Below are 15,101 nucleotides of genomic sequence, written 5' to 3' on the forward strand. Positions count from 1 at the left end.
CAAATACAGTAGACAAATTTGCCATTAAATTTATGTATTCTGTAAAAGCTGTGTTTGGTTATTTCTGCTCTGAAACTTGAACTTAATAGTAACACTGAAAATGCTTCTGAGCTGTAGGAAGAAGCAGAGTTCACAAATAAGAGGACTTCTGAGAATCAGTCACCAGAAAGAATTAGTGAGAACCTTGTGTGTTTCTCTGACAGCATGACTTAGTCCATGCTGGAGTGTCTTTGCCTGAGGGGCTGCTATAATGAAATTAAACTCTGGTTTGGGCTAATCTGCCTCCAAGGATCAAGGACCTGGTTCTTGGAGACTAAGAATGGACAGAAAACTTCTTTAGGATTTATAAAGCTTTGCTGGAAAAGCAAAAGTATGAAAAACAAAAATTTCTTTGAATAGTTTGCAATGAATAGTATTAAAATTGTGCCTCAAATGAAACCCTGGCTAGCAACTCTTCCTATTTTTTCTCACCAAATTAGATCAGTTAAGATGGCTCAGTACTTTCTGGAAAATGCTAGAGCAAAGTATTAAGTCATTGAGTGATTATTATATTTTATTACTATTATCTTTCACTATGATATGGGCTTCCCCGGTGGCTCAGATGGTAAAGAATCTGCCTGCAATGTGGGAGACCTGCATTCGATCCCTGGGTCAGGAAGATCCCCTGGAGGAGTGAATAGCTACCTACTCCAGTATTCTTGCCTAGAAAACTCCATGGACAGAGAAGCCTGATGGGCTACAATCTGTAGGATTGCAAAGAGTCAGACACAACTGAGTGACTAACACACTTGCTATTTTATAGTTTGTTTAGGAAATTTGGGAGCAAGTGACTGTTTCTTTCTCCTTTATTTTTTGGCACCTGAGGGCAGTCTGGAATCCTAGCCTACCTGTACTTGAATTTGAGGTCTAGGCTCTGAATCTAGTGTGGATATAAAAAAATAAAAGTGCCATTATATGTTTTATGGATGCTGTCGCTAGACTGTCTGCTGAGAAATGAAAATGTTACCATATCCAAACACAAGAGGGCACTCTAAACAGGCCGTGTAGGATACAGTATTGAAAGTGAGGGCTGGAGGGAAGGAGGAAGCTTAGTCAAAGCTAGTGTTGAATTCAGGCATCCTTCTATCTCCACTGTTCCCCCTTCTTCCCTCTAAACCACCCCACCCCCTACAACCCTGCCTCCACTTTGCTCTAGGAAAAGAGCTGTTGAGGCCCTAGACTACCTCTTCACATGGTTAAATCGAGTTTAAGGCTTTCAGAGTCCGAATTCCCAAATCTCTTACTTTGGCAAAAATCTGCGTGTTGCCTTTGCTCTAACTTTCCCCGTTGGCCGCATTGGATATTGCTTCGCTAAGAATGTTAAAATGGAATCTTTTTTTCTGATGCCAGCAGAATTGAACTGCTAGTGAACTGAGCTTTACATTGGATATAGAGTGTTATTTTTTCCCTACCCACTCTCCCCGCTCCCCAGCTCTTGTAAGTACAGCCTTTATTAAGGATAAATTTTATACAAACTTGTGTTTAACCCTCTGAACCTTGCTCAGCCCCTAGAATACGCTGGATGACTGAGCTGGAGTATGGAGAGATTCTCAAATGAAATGTAAAATTGGAATGTAATTGGTAACCCAACTGAGAGGTTTGTCTTTAACAGATGGGAGTCTTGGCGATACAATGTAGGTGAGTTTTGAAGTTATTCAATCTTCATGGGTATTAGAATGGTTTAACCTCTACTAGAGAAATGTTTAAGAAAAAAGAATCTATTCTTCTGGCTACTGTGTATTAAGTAGAGAGATTAGAGTGGATTTTTTTTTTTTTTTTGAAGTTTGAAACAGTTTAAAAGAATCTCAGAATTTAACCCAGATTTCTAGAATCACACCAATAATTCCATCAGAATAGATGAAGATATATATACAGTATTTCAGTGGCCTCACACTGGCACTAAAATATTGAAATTACCATTTCAAAAAATGCACATTGGTAAATGTTTACATACCTGGGTCTACAAGAAAGGCAAAATCTAGGAAAAAACATAAACAGGTATGAATGTTTCTTAGCATGCTTTCTTGTTTCTTTTCAGTAACTTGGAGCGTTTGTTATGTGCTTAGGAACGTGACTGCACTTTCTTAACCCTGAGAACAACATGATGGGTGTGTCAAGGTTGAGAGTGGGGGGTCCACCCCTGACAAAGACAGGTGTGCTCCTGACCTGGCAAACCCATTATTTTCCTGTTGCACGAATCACTTGACTCCTCTTTAAAGCTGTCACATTTATTTAAACTGACATTTTCTGTGGTGAGCCAAATCTTGGTACACAAAATTTGTACAAAGTCCTTCTGTCTTGTAAAATATAAATCCAGGGTCTCAGATGGACTAAATGGAGATTGCAGGCCCGAACATTTATCTTTCTTATTTGAACGAACAACCCTTTCTTCCTTCCCAGAATGTGACAACATTTAAAATTCCTATTAAATCTCTGGATACACCCAGAGACCTCAGAAAGTTCTCTCCAGACAGAGCAAACATTCTCTTTGTATTTGGCAAAAGAAGAAACGGATGCTTGCGTGGTGTGCAGACTCAGCTCCTCAGGGCTGCTCTTTGGAAGAGAAGCCCACTGAACCTGGGCTGCCAGAAAAAATGTTAACATTGAGCTGAAAATAAGCATTTGCACTTGAAAGAGGCCAACAAATCTGCTGGATACATGGAAGTCCGATGGAAGCGGTGGCCAAACCAAGTCACCTTGCACTCAAAGACTGGGGTACTTGGGCTACTTGGGGTGTGGGCCCCTGGTATCCATTCTGCATTCCTCAGGAACAGAAGCCGTGCTCCAGGCAGCCCCCGTGCTTCTGGGGAGCCTGCAACAACCCAGCTTGGGGGTGGGCTCTGAGTAGTCTATGCCCATTAGCACATCTCATTTGCTGATTGATTAAGGGACAAGCCTACCCGCAGTCTGGGGCAATGATATGCAAGACCCTCCCTGGGACTTTTGACAAAGACACCTGCTCCTTGTGGATGCTACCTGGAGAGCTTCTCTTTTCTTCTAGACCATGTGGGGGATGAACATGAATCTGAATCTTAGGATCAAGGCAGGTATTTTACCCCATTCCGAACACAAGGTCAGCCTAAGGAGGAAGGGAGAGCTAAGATAATCAGGAGAAAGGAGCTAGAATGCTGATTCAGTTGGACCCAAGGCATAATTTTATGCTGGGTTTTTCAGCCACTGAACTAATTAATCATTTTCTTTACTGTTTAAAGTAGGCCGAGTTGAGGTTTATATTACTTGCAACCAAGGTTTCCAAACTGCCATGTCGTGTCCAAGATGATTGGGGTACACGTGCATCTATATATGTGTAAGGTACTGGCAAGGCTATGGTAAAGAATTCTTTCTTCCAAAAGGACCCTCGTTCCAAGAGAAAAGAGCATTGTTCAAAGCTCTGTGCCACAACTGCTTAAGTTTTCTTGAAAGTACTACATGGTACATTTTATGATAAAGTGGGCTTCAATTAAAAAAAAAAAAAAAAAAAACAAGCCAGGTGTCAAATGCAGCATATTTTAATTTGTTTCAAATAAAGCAATATATGTATATATATATATTTTTCAGAAAAACACCAGATGTTAAACTCTACAAAAGCGCATGTGTCTTCAGCAGATCATGTTTGTCTGATCAATAAGAATTTTGTTTCCAACATTAACTCTCTAAAGACGATCAATGAACTGACATCACTGCTACAACATAGGTTGCTACTGAGCCTCTGATCTTTAGCCACATCTTGATTTTCCTAACAAATGAGTAAATACTGCCTGGCTAAAATGCTGCAATGTGTTGATGAGAAAAAGCGCCAACAGATCAAGCAAAGCCATGAAAGTTATGAAGCAAGCTAGAGCTGATTATTAGAATTAGTAAAAATGATTAAGAGAGGATGAGACAGCCGTACAGGATTTGTGTATTCAGATTGACTCTCTTTTGGCAGCGAATTGGGTCAGCACCTCCGGCAGGGAACCGAAACTGAGTGAAAACGGCTTTTTCCCCCCTCTCTCCCCGCTCAGGCCACCAACGTCACCGCCGGGACCGAGAGAACCGCGGCATCTGTGGAAACTTCTATTCTGGTGGGGCAGAGGTTGCACTGGGAGGCCCTGGCCACGTTGCCCCGGAAAGGCCTGGCCTCCGCGCTGTCCGCGGCGTGCTGCCTCCGCCGGGGCTTTTCCGGGTGGGCGGGGGCCTCGGGGCTCTTCGGCCCCAAGGAGGCCTCTTGGTTTTTGGCGCCGCCTTTGTTTTTGGGACGGAAGCCGTTGTGTGGCTGTCTTCTGTGTTCGTGGCGGTTGTTGCTCTTCGCCATCGGATCGGCTTCATTACCACTGCCCTGGGGCTTGGCAGACCCGTTTAGCCTGTTGTTGTGATACTGCGGATTAAATCTTCGTCTTTGGCTAGAAGACCCATTCTACAAAAAGAAAGAAAGAAACGAGGTAGATATTAGGTGCCAACCCACCCCAGGTGACATCAAACCAGGGAAACCAAACCTCTAAGTCACAGGTCACCTTTTTTTTTTTTTCACACCCCAGAAGAATGTGACAACATGCAAATGAGGTCAAGCTGATAAAACCCTCAAGCTTAAAAGAATGGTGGACTGTCTTGTAAATGGAAGTACAAGAAAATTGCTGATGTTGAAAGAGAGGTTACAGAAGTGTCAGACAGACAATTCCAGAACCAGGCCAAATAAAACCCATCAAGTGTAAACCTGAAATAAATCAGAAAGAAATGTAACACAGAGGCAGGGGAATGATGGTTCTCTACTATGCATATTTCTGGGACATTCTGTATAGACTATATATATGCATTCTCATGATCACATTACCAGTTTACACACCCCTAGGTCTAAAGGGTGGTTATCTGTGGAGGTGGGGACAAAGCTTAGTGTGCCGGCAAGAGTGTCCACCTTCCTGTCTATGCACAGCTCCCTCACAATGTGGGATGAAGCCAGAGCTGGGAAGAGACAGTATTCAGACACATGGGACACGGGCCTCTGCCTTCGTACTCCTGACCTGGGCCCTGAGTTACTAGGGGTGGGTCTGCCCTAAACCGATACCATCCTATCACAGTGCACAAACTAAGAACTTTATATATCTATAACTTATAATATGATACATCCAGGGAAGTAGTCCAGACAGACCCTAAGAATAGGCTTGGGACATTTGGGAACAGAATTCCAGGATCTCGGGTATTTGGAGAACTTTCCAGAAGGGAGAACGTAGATTCTGGGTAGTCACCTCTTAGTCTCTCTCCGAATGGAGGGCCATGGGCCATGGATGGGAAGGGCCATGAGGGTTTACTCTAAAGCATGGGGCCCAGCACAAAGGCCTTTCTTGGACTTAGATATATTTTCAAATTTAAACATGCCATCACCTGCAATGCTTTGCTGAAAATGATAAAACAGTGAGCTGAAAAGGTATCTATGTGGTTAACATTTAATCTGGCCTCCTTTGTTTTTAAATAAATTGTGACAGAGAAATTCAAACTAAATTTTGGACTTAATTTTAGCACGGGGTTTAATAATGAGCAAGGAACAAAATCTGTGAAGGTATATTTCAACGACAATGAAACAGATTTGATTATGATCTTGAATCAAGGACTGTATGAAACACTCCTTGTCAAAGTGCGGTTTAAAGTTCATGAAGACATCTGGGGCTAAAGAAATGCCTGTCAGAGTTACTAATGAGAATTCTAACAGACCAAGACCACAAAAGCCAACAGGGCATCTGTTAGAAAACCAGCATTTTGGAATGCTTAAAAAAAAGTCTCTTTATTCAAGCTCTTTCTGAAAGATGATGAAAAATGTCTTTACAGCATGCCCAACTTCTGAATCATCAAATCCCATTTTGTGGTCATTCTTTAATAAGCAGGGATCATGTCTCAAGAATATAATGGAGAAGCAGAAGGAGAGAAGACTGTCCTTTGGATATTTCTGTTTTTAAGGGTCATTGTAATGAGAATTAATAATGTCATTTTGAAATGCATGCTGAAAGCCCAAGAGAAGAAAGAGCAGTTTGAACTAACTTTGGCCTCTTATGGATAAATTAAAGATAAATGGGAATTAAAGGGTCTTAAAAAACATGCCAGATTTCTTCTCACTAATGGTGTCAGTAACCAGGTTCTCAATCTTGTTCGCATGTCTGTGAGTCCCTTCCATGTGTGGGCCAGTTACCAGTACCTGGGTGGCACTCAAGTCATGAGAAGCGCCATCTCATGTAGAAGGACTCTTTGCTAATGCTGTCAAGTGTGTGAAGACCACTTCCTCCACAGGGGCGAGTGCCTGTGATGGGGACCAGATGGACTCGGGGCGCTCAGGGAGGCTGGCCAGGCACATGGAGGCTCTACAGGTCAGGCTGCTGCTGTGGGGGGCAGATGGAGCCTAGGGGTGACTAGCAGTGGCTATTTTCTTCCTCTGCAAATGGGTGGCTTCTTGCCCAGGCAAGGCACCAGGGTCTGCGGGACCCCCGGAGGCAGGGCAGGGTGGCCTCCTTGGGGCAGTTTACCTGCTTATTAGCCGGCACGGGCTGGTGAGAGCTGTCGGCGGTGCTGGGAAGGTTGCTCGCCATTTTGGGGTTTGCCGCTTTACCCTCGGAGGGCTTGTTGTGACTGGATGACTTTCGGGTAAAGTTACTCTGTTTCCCAGAGGTGGCTGCATGAGCGCTGAGCAGCGGCAGGAGGGAGCTGCAGGGAGTTCTTGAGGAGTAGTTGTTCTTTGGATGTGTAACTGCAACAAGAAGTGCTTGGTGTTAGGGGCTGTGTCTCCGTGGGCCCCCCTGGTGGCTCAGATGGTAAAGAATCTGCTGGCAGTGCAGGAGACCCAGGTTCGATGCCTGGGTTGGGAGGATCCCCTGGAGAAGGAATGGCAACCCACTCCAGTACTCTTGCCTGGAAAATCCAATGGACAGAGGAACCTGGTGGGCTACAGTTTGTGGGGTCACAAAGAGTTGGACACAACTGAGCAACTAACACTCTCACTCACTTACTCATTCAGTAACCTGTTAGGAGATGAAAAGTTGGCAGAAGCTTCCCAAAAACCTTAAGGGAAGACGTTTTTTAAAAAGATGTCTTTGAAAAAGCGCTTAGGTTCTTGGAACCACAAAATGTCTTCTGTGGGAATCAGTGAATAGCATAATCATTCAAGCTGGGAGATATTTGTAGGAAAAAAGACAAATCTGAGCAACTTTAATATTGTTCCTTAGGTTGAGAACCACCTGGGGAAGAGGGATAATGAAACCCCAAAGTACCCTCTCAGCCCTGTCCACAAATGTAGTCTGCCCCTTGGGTTCCCCATTACCAAACCCATTCTTGCCGTTCTTGTCAGATCCCTAGACCAGCGGGTGCTGCAAAGACGAAGAACAACCTAGGGGTACATCCACACTTGGCCGGTCAGAGCCACAGTGTTCTGAGAGCAGGGGGGTGGAGTGATGCTGGGTGTCAGGGATTTTGTCACCCTGGGTTTATCACTCCAACTTTAAGGCCAGGCCTGCCAGCCCAAAAGATGCATCTTCTATATTCCATTAGAGCTAAATTATCATTTTTTATAAACTCTAGAACCCCACTGCAAATCTGCAACAATTCCAATGCTAATGTCAATTCCAATGCTAATGCCCAGGATCATCAGACAGATTCCCAGCAGGGATTAGGCAGGTCTGTTCAATGTTTACTATCACCCCTCCCACTGGTTTTTGAAACGGGTGGTTTTGATGGGATGGTTTCTATGTGATTATGCTGAATTGGGGCTGGAGGGAATCAACTCAGGGATATATTCATGACCTTCCTGTCATAGTTCACCAGAATTTGACTGCCAGTCTGGATAGCAAGACCTTTGGATCTTAAAAAATGGTCACCAGTTTTGAAAAGCAATTTTCTCTGCTACTTGTGTTGGCTTAGACTTAATCCCAGCATTCTTCCTGAGGATCCGGAGCATGGGTAGGGATCACAGCACATTAGAAATGGAAAGGACACGGATGCATCTCCAGGCCCTTCATCGGACAGGTCAGGTGTGATGGCATGTTGGGGGTTGTCTAAACAGGACCAGGGGATTTTAGTGGCTCTTTGCTAACGATATTCAGTTTTCTAGGGGTCATTATTAGGGTCATTTTCTAGGGTTCAGTAGCTGTGGGCTACTTCTGTGTCCCAGAAGTACAAAGCCCAGAAGTAGAGGGCCTTTTGAGGACTGCTGTCTCCCAACACAGAGGCTGGGTTCCAGTGTGGACACTTGGGGCTTGGTGAGGGGTGGTTCCTCCCCATCGGCGGCGACGGTGTGCTCTGGAGGAGGCTGCTGCACTTCGCTCGCCTCCTCGGACGGTGGGGTCACTTGGCATCAGGGGCTCGCCCATTATCAAGCTGAAGTGGAAACTACGATGCGCAGTTAAATTTCCAACTGTGAATCAGATAGTCTGGCTTTCTTACAAAATCTGGGGATGGAGAATGGCAAATGGGGTAGATTCTTTCATAAGAGAGGAAGTACATAGAAAAAAAAGAAAATAACTTAAAAGAAAGTCAGTCAGAAATTCAGATATTTGTCAAAGATAGGTGAACAAGATGCTCACAGCAATGTTATTTTAATGGTGAGAAGATGGAAGCAACCAAAATGGCCACAATCCAGGGACTGTTTATGTCAATTATATTTAGGTAAATTATGGGTTAAAGTATATTGACAAGGAAAAATGTCAACCATATATTGTGAAATGATAAGAGCAAATTCTCCTACTATATATGTATGTCATGTAGTATAGTAAATAAGATGCAGTATAATTAAATACACTGCATAATTTACACAATAGATTATATGTGCATAAAAGTGTGAATGAGCCTCAAAAGTAATGTCATGTTGTATTTAATACAGCTGTGTAATTTTTAGATCAAGATTGTATTTTTTATACTCAGAGAAAAAATGCAGTTTCCGCTTTGAAAAAAAGAAGTGCAGTCAGATTTCCATTTCTTAGCTCACTCTGAGGCTGTGGATATTCCATGTCCTTCATCTGTCCTTCTGAGCTCCTTGTGGCTGTCCTTGGAGCCACTTTAATGCAGGTTCCCACCTCCCTCAGTGGGTGGGCTGGAGCAGGGGGGAAAGAATCAGCCAATTTTGTTGCACGCTAACTGCTCTAATTAAGGGAGAGGCTCCGGAACTGCTGAGCAGTGTGTGTGTCACACACACACACACACACACACACACACACACACAGCTGGGCCTTTCACGACAATAACCCATTGTTCCCAGACTTATTAGGGAGACTTGCTCTTCCCATAACAGGTCTGTGCAGAACCAGACTTTACAAATCACAGAGACACTTGATCCGGCAATGCTTAAGAAAAGTTTGCAAAAGGTATAAACTAGTTGACCTGTTCTGTTCTGCTTAATAAATCCTGGGGATTTACTGACGGGCAGTGGCATTTGAAGACTCGAAGTTCAGATCTTGACATTTTTAGTGACTCGTGTCATGACCTTAGATCATTAAATCTCTTTAGACCTTACTTTAGCCCCCTGGGGGACCACACACCTGACATTTCCCATATTGACTCCAATAGTGCCAGGCTTACTCACACAGAATTATTTAGCAAGTATGCAGAACTCACTTTCTCCGCAGAGCATGATTTGGGCCTTGAGCTGTTCAATGTCACAGGAGAACCGGGCAGCTTTCCCGAGCTCTTCATCATATTTGCGCTCGCTGACAAAGTGCTGCGGGGAAGAGACAGAACCCCATGATGACAGAAATGACTGAGACACGCTGATCCGTTCTCTCTGCTCTCCCGCCCCTGCTGTCGGTGTGAGAGCATCACCGGGTGGGGAGTGGGCCAACTCTGTGCTGGGAGGTGCCTTTCAAGTGGGCTTGGCTTTGTCCTGGAGCACAAGCACCTTCTTGTTCTTGGGAACTCGTGCAGGTCCTGTCTTTACCTTACCTGGGCTTAGACAAAACTGTGGTTCAGGCAAGATGAGTGTCTGGACTCACCTACGTAACCTTTCAGCATCCTACGCCCTCTTTCTGGCACTTTCTGTCCTGTTGTAAGTTATGGGGTTGCCTTCTGGCTACCTTACTAATCTGCCCAACGGCCTGCCCAGCTATCATTCCTCATGAGAAAGTGTGTCAACCTTCCTAGACATCCGTCTCCATTTTTAATAGGGGACCAGGAAGTGGTAAAGAACCTGCCTGCCAATGCAGGAGACGTAAAGACATGGCTTCGATCCCTGGGTTGGGAAGATCCCCTGGAGGAAGGCGTGGCAACCCACTCCAGTGTTCTTGCCTGGAGAATCCCACAGACGGAGGAACCTGGTGGGCTATAGTCCACAGGGTTGCAAAGAGTCAGACACGACTGAAAAAACAGCCCACTTAGTAAGTCCAAAAAGCCTTCAGTAACTAGAAACCATTATCTTGAATGGTAGAATTTCAAGTGCTGTTAAGGGAAGTGGGAAAGAGATTACTTTTCAGTTCATTTGAAATTAAGATCTATGTGCAGATGACAGAGGGAGAAATACAGAAATAACTATGACTCAGTCCCTCTGTGAGTTTACCAGGGAGTTCACCACGTGGCAAGAGAGACAGCTACCATAAAATAAAATATAAGGCAGAATGTAGTAGGTGCTTTAGGAATATGAAAGGGAAAGAAATTATTTCCTGCTGAGGGGAATAGGGAAAGAGTTATGTAAGAGGAAGCATTTGAGCTGGAACATTAAAAAAATATTGAACACTTACCAGACATGGGCCAAATTCTTAACAGGTAATCTCATTTTTATCTGATCACATTATTATGAAGTCAGTACTGTTATTAACTCTAATTTACAGAGGGGGAAATGAGGTTCTAAGAATCTAAGAGAATATGTAATTTATCCAAGTTTGCAAGAGCTGGAATATTGCATTCCAAAGCCTATGCTATCAACCATTTTACGATGAGTAGGGTTTTGATAGGTAGAAATGAAACTTGGAACATGAGTGGGTTTCAATAGACCAGGAAGCTGGCAATTTCATATTCATCAAAATAAGTGTTTGTTATTTGTTTTGCCTTCCAGGATGTCCTTCTGGGTATCAGGACAGGTCTCACCAACCAGCCCCACTCTCTATTCTAATCTCCTTTGGGACCAGAGAACATCTGTGACATTAGAAATGCATCTGTGTCCCCAAGATGAAGGGTTTCTTCTACTGAAACTAATTAGCAATGGTCATAACATACTGGGGCTTCCTAGGTGGCACTAGTGCTAAAGAACCTGCCTGCCAAAGCAGGAGACGCGGGTTCGATCCCTGGGTTGGGAAGATCCCCTGGAGGACCGCATGGCAACCCACTCCAGTGTTCTTGCCTGGAGAATCCCTGTGGATAGAGGAGCCTGGTGGGCTACAGTCCATGGGGTCACAAAGAGTTGGACACGACTGACGTGACTTAGTGCGCATGCACACATAATGTATATGAAGTCTGGTGGGGGATTTTATTCTGAACAGAAGAGTAGACCTCAATGGGGAAGACCAGATTTGCTCTAACGACTCCAGTCTTAGGGTGAATGACTGAGCTGGAGGAAGACAGTGGAGGCAGAAAGGCTGGTCGGGGAGGCCATTACAATCGACTGGTGGGAGGCAACAAAGACCATGAGGGCAGGTGAGAAGGGAAAGACCTCTAGAACTTCTCAGAAGCTTCAGGGGAAGTCCTCATCTCCACAGGGCTCCCTTTCATGTCTAACCAGGACAGAGGGGACCAAAGAGTCACTTGCCACCTTCTACTATTCCCAACCACTTTTATGCTGGGATGGGCAGACAACCCTACTTAAAAAGCTAGCAGCAAATGTGTCTGCCTTCAATGCAGGAGACCCGGGTTCAGTCTCTGGGTTGGGAAGATGCCCTGGAGAAGGAAATGGTAACCCACTCCTTGCCTGGAGTATTCTTGCCTGGAAAATTCCATGGACAGAGAAGCCTGGTGGGCTACAGTCCATGGGGTCACAAAGAGTTGGACACAACTGAGTGACTAACACACACAAATGTGAATTCAGAGCACCCCAGTTCCCTGGAAGTTGATCAGAAGCAGGGTTGCATGTGTATGTGCATATGTTTAGTATACTAGAGAAAAAGAGGGTACAGAAAATTTAACTGTAACTTCCTATCTTGTTGTAGATACCTTTTCTGCCTTTATGGTGACAACTTCTCCTTCTGGTAACTGTACCCCAACAAAGTTTTGAAGATTCACAGCATTGGTGAATCTGTCAATCAAGACCTCTCTTGGCCAAATGGCAGATGTGACCCAGATGGCGGCGGTTCAGAATCTCTCTCTTTGGGATTTGAATCAAGAGGGGATGGCTCAGGGGGTGATGACATCTGGAGGTCACTCCCTCGGATGGTGCCTGGAAGAGTGTCTGGTAATTACTGCTGCCTACATTCCTGCCTAGGTGTAGCCTGGAGTCTTCAGAGGACACTTTGCTTTGGGGAGCTACCTTCATATTTTTTCCAGTTCTACTTGTTCCGGAGGTTAGCAGAGTCAGCCTCTGTTGTGTGCCATTGAAGAAATCCAATAAATACATATTTGTGGGTGGTATTCTTAATAAAAGGGCAAGTAAGCTAGAAAAGGATACAGGAAAGAAGTTGCCACATATTGTGCGTTCTTTAGAATCCTCACTGTTATACTAGCTTCATACTTAGTGTGTGTTCACATGTGTGTGGTTTATATGCATAAATTACATATGGTGAAAATAATATCCCCCTTCCCAGATATAATTTATGGTTGAATACATTTTATTTGGGTCACTTTCAATAGCCTGTACCTCTCTGTAATGCTATATCCCTTCAACCCATAGTATATTTAAATACAGTGATTAGGTGGTTCTTTACCCTTCTGTATTCTCAATTTCAACCCTGTGAAAGAGAGCGGGGTGTCTGATTTAGATCCTCAGAGAGCAGCGCTCTGTGGATGCGGAACAAACATAATAGGGATCAGAACTCTGGCTCAGGGTTCAGGCTGTGATATTTTAGAACTGACCTTAATTTCTGCCCTGAGTTCGGCCAGCTGCATCTCTGCCATCTGACTGGCTAGATCGGTAAGTCTTTTTAGTTCTTCTGCTTTCTTTTGACGAGCAGTCAAGATTTCCACTGCCAAATAAGAAGGGATAATACGTTAACACCAAGGATTTAGACATGTTAAATGACCTAATTTCTTGGATCAGTTTTCCGTCTGCAGACTGATCACTTTGTTGCACCATGACTGATTTCTGAATTGGTCACTGAGGTGGGCTGTCCCTGGGTGTTCAGCACCAACCACTCATTTACATATGTCTTTATCCACCAAGCGTCAAACCAAACATGGTCCTTTCTGATTCACTGTACACCCACAATCTTCTTCATTTTCCCCACTGGCATCTGATCTCACTTACTTAATTTGGACTTTCAGATTTGTGCATTACTCAGAACAACAATCTCCAAGAAAAGAAACATACAAATCCTATCTGAATGATACTGCAAAGACAGGAGTCCACTAAGCAAAAGCCATTCTTCTGTGTGTGCTGTACTATTAAATTTGAACACTGGACTCTCTGAACTTAACACATATTCATGTAGGGCAACTAGCTGTGTTATTGAAATATGACATAAAAGTTTTCCTTTATTAGCTTTCTGTGAGCTAGAAAATGCCTCTTCTTTCGCTGCTCTGCAGATTTGTTTCCATTTTGCAACCAAAGAGAAGTTGCAGACCAGAGCGTCTTGTTTTTGTTACGAGTCCACAATGGAAAAATTTCCAGAGTGAGTCAAAGCCTGCTTGAACTGAATTCATGTGCACTCTGTAGCATCTGCACATACAGAGAAGACACAAAGGCGTTTTCAGCATCACATTTCACACACTTGCCAGATGAACTAAAGGTTCAAGTAGATGTATGAGCCCACAGGTTAATTCGTGTGTGTGTGTGTATGTTCCCCAAAAGATCATGGAGCTCAAAGCAATCAAAGCAATGAATACAAATACATTGGGTGAGGTTTAAATAAGAAATTTGATTTTATAATACATAGACTTGCAGTTCTCTCATTCCAGTCACATACGAATTGCCTTCATTTCTTTTGGACAAAGATTTTGAGTTACAACAAAAGAAAAGTCCATCTAACTAATATGATATGCACACGGAATTCACATTCCTGTCTCAGCTGAACAAAGGTCAAATGCTTTATTAGACCAGATTCACAGAGCACATGCCCAGCAAACATTGTGATTTCCCACTGTAAGAGTCCTTAATTTATAAATGTCCAAAATAGTTACTTCAAAACCCCCCAAAGATGTTCAGAATCAATCGAGAGTTAATATTTCCTGCAAACCATAAACCATTCTTCAGACAGGCTGAGAAACATCTTTTTTATGCTGATACCAATGTCAAGATGTCAGTGAAATAACTGATTTGTAACTCATAAAGCCTAATCATCTGACAGACTACTCTAACGATGCTTTGATCATTTACTGGGATGCCCCCTGCCTCCCATTTACAATACCATGTAGCCGGGCAGAGGCTGAGCTGTGCCTGGTAGCATTTCGGGATATAGAGGAGCTGGAGAAAGCTTGTCCTGATGATGGGATGCAAAGGAATTTTCATCATATTACTGAATGATGTCCCAGGTTACCCAGTCACACTGGAAGTCACAAAAAGGTAGCCCACCATCACTTTTGGTGACAGGGTACACATGTTTTGTTTGGTCCACACATTGTTGTTGTTTAGTCGCTCAGTTGTATCCAATTCTTTGAGGCCCCTCCATGAACTGCAGCATGCCAGGCTTTCCTGTCCTTCACTATCTCCCAGAGTTCGCTCAAACTCAGGTTCATTGAATCTGTGATACCATCCAGCCATCTCATCCCCTATTATCCCCTTCGCCTGTCCTCAATCTTTCCCAGCCTCAGGGTATTTTCCAAAGAGTTGGCTCTTTGCATCTGGTCCACATGTTACTTTTAGAAATAAAGTGCCCGTATTTGAAAATTAAGGTATTCCATTCAAAAGCTGGATTTCTGGCTATTATTTCTGGCCACGGTTGGCCAAGCATTCCCATATCAAAACCACTGGCTAGAGCTGAGGAGTCGCTGGAGCATGACATCCAGTGTGCTCTAGTCCACTGCTCCTCTGCCCCACTCAC

The 15,101-nt window shown here is 43.9% G+C and overlaps 1 protein-coding gene across 6 annotated transcripts in view; it reads right to left on the minus strand.

The window, feature by feature from the left end:
• Window positions 1–3,532: 3,532 nt before the first annotated feature.
• Window positions 3,533–15,101, minus strand: part of SPATS2L (spermatogenesis associated serine rich 2 like) — a 182,458-nt gene continuing 170,889 nt past the window's right edge. For all 6 annotated transcript variants that reach the window (XM_043445565.1, XM_043445564.1, XM_043445568.1 and 3 more), the window contains 4 exons: window positions 12,979–13,088; window positions 9,604–9,706; window positions 6,528–6,748; window positions 3,533–4,435 (listed from right to left, as the gene is read on the minus strand). In XM_043445565.1, coding sequence (XP_043301500.1) covers window positions 4,040–4,435; window positions 6,528–6,748; window positions 9,604–9,706; window positions 12,979–13,088 — 830 coding nt within the window. In that variant the 3' untranslated portion in view covers window positions 3,533–4,039. The remainder of the gene's footprint in view (window positions 4,436–6,527; window positions 6,749–9,603; window positions 9,707–12,978; window positions 13,089–15,101) is intronic.

This window comes from Cervus canadensis, chromosome 24 (genome assembly GCF_019320065.1).
Source record: "Cervus canadensis isolate Bull #8, Minnesota chromosome 24, ASM1932006v1, whole genome shotgun sequence".
In the NCBI taxonomy this organism is placed as follows: domain Eukaryota; kingdom Metazoa; phylum Chordata; class Mammalia; order Artiodactyla; family Cervidae; genus Cervus; species Cervus canadensis.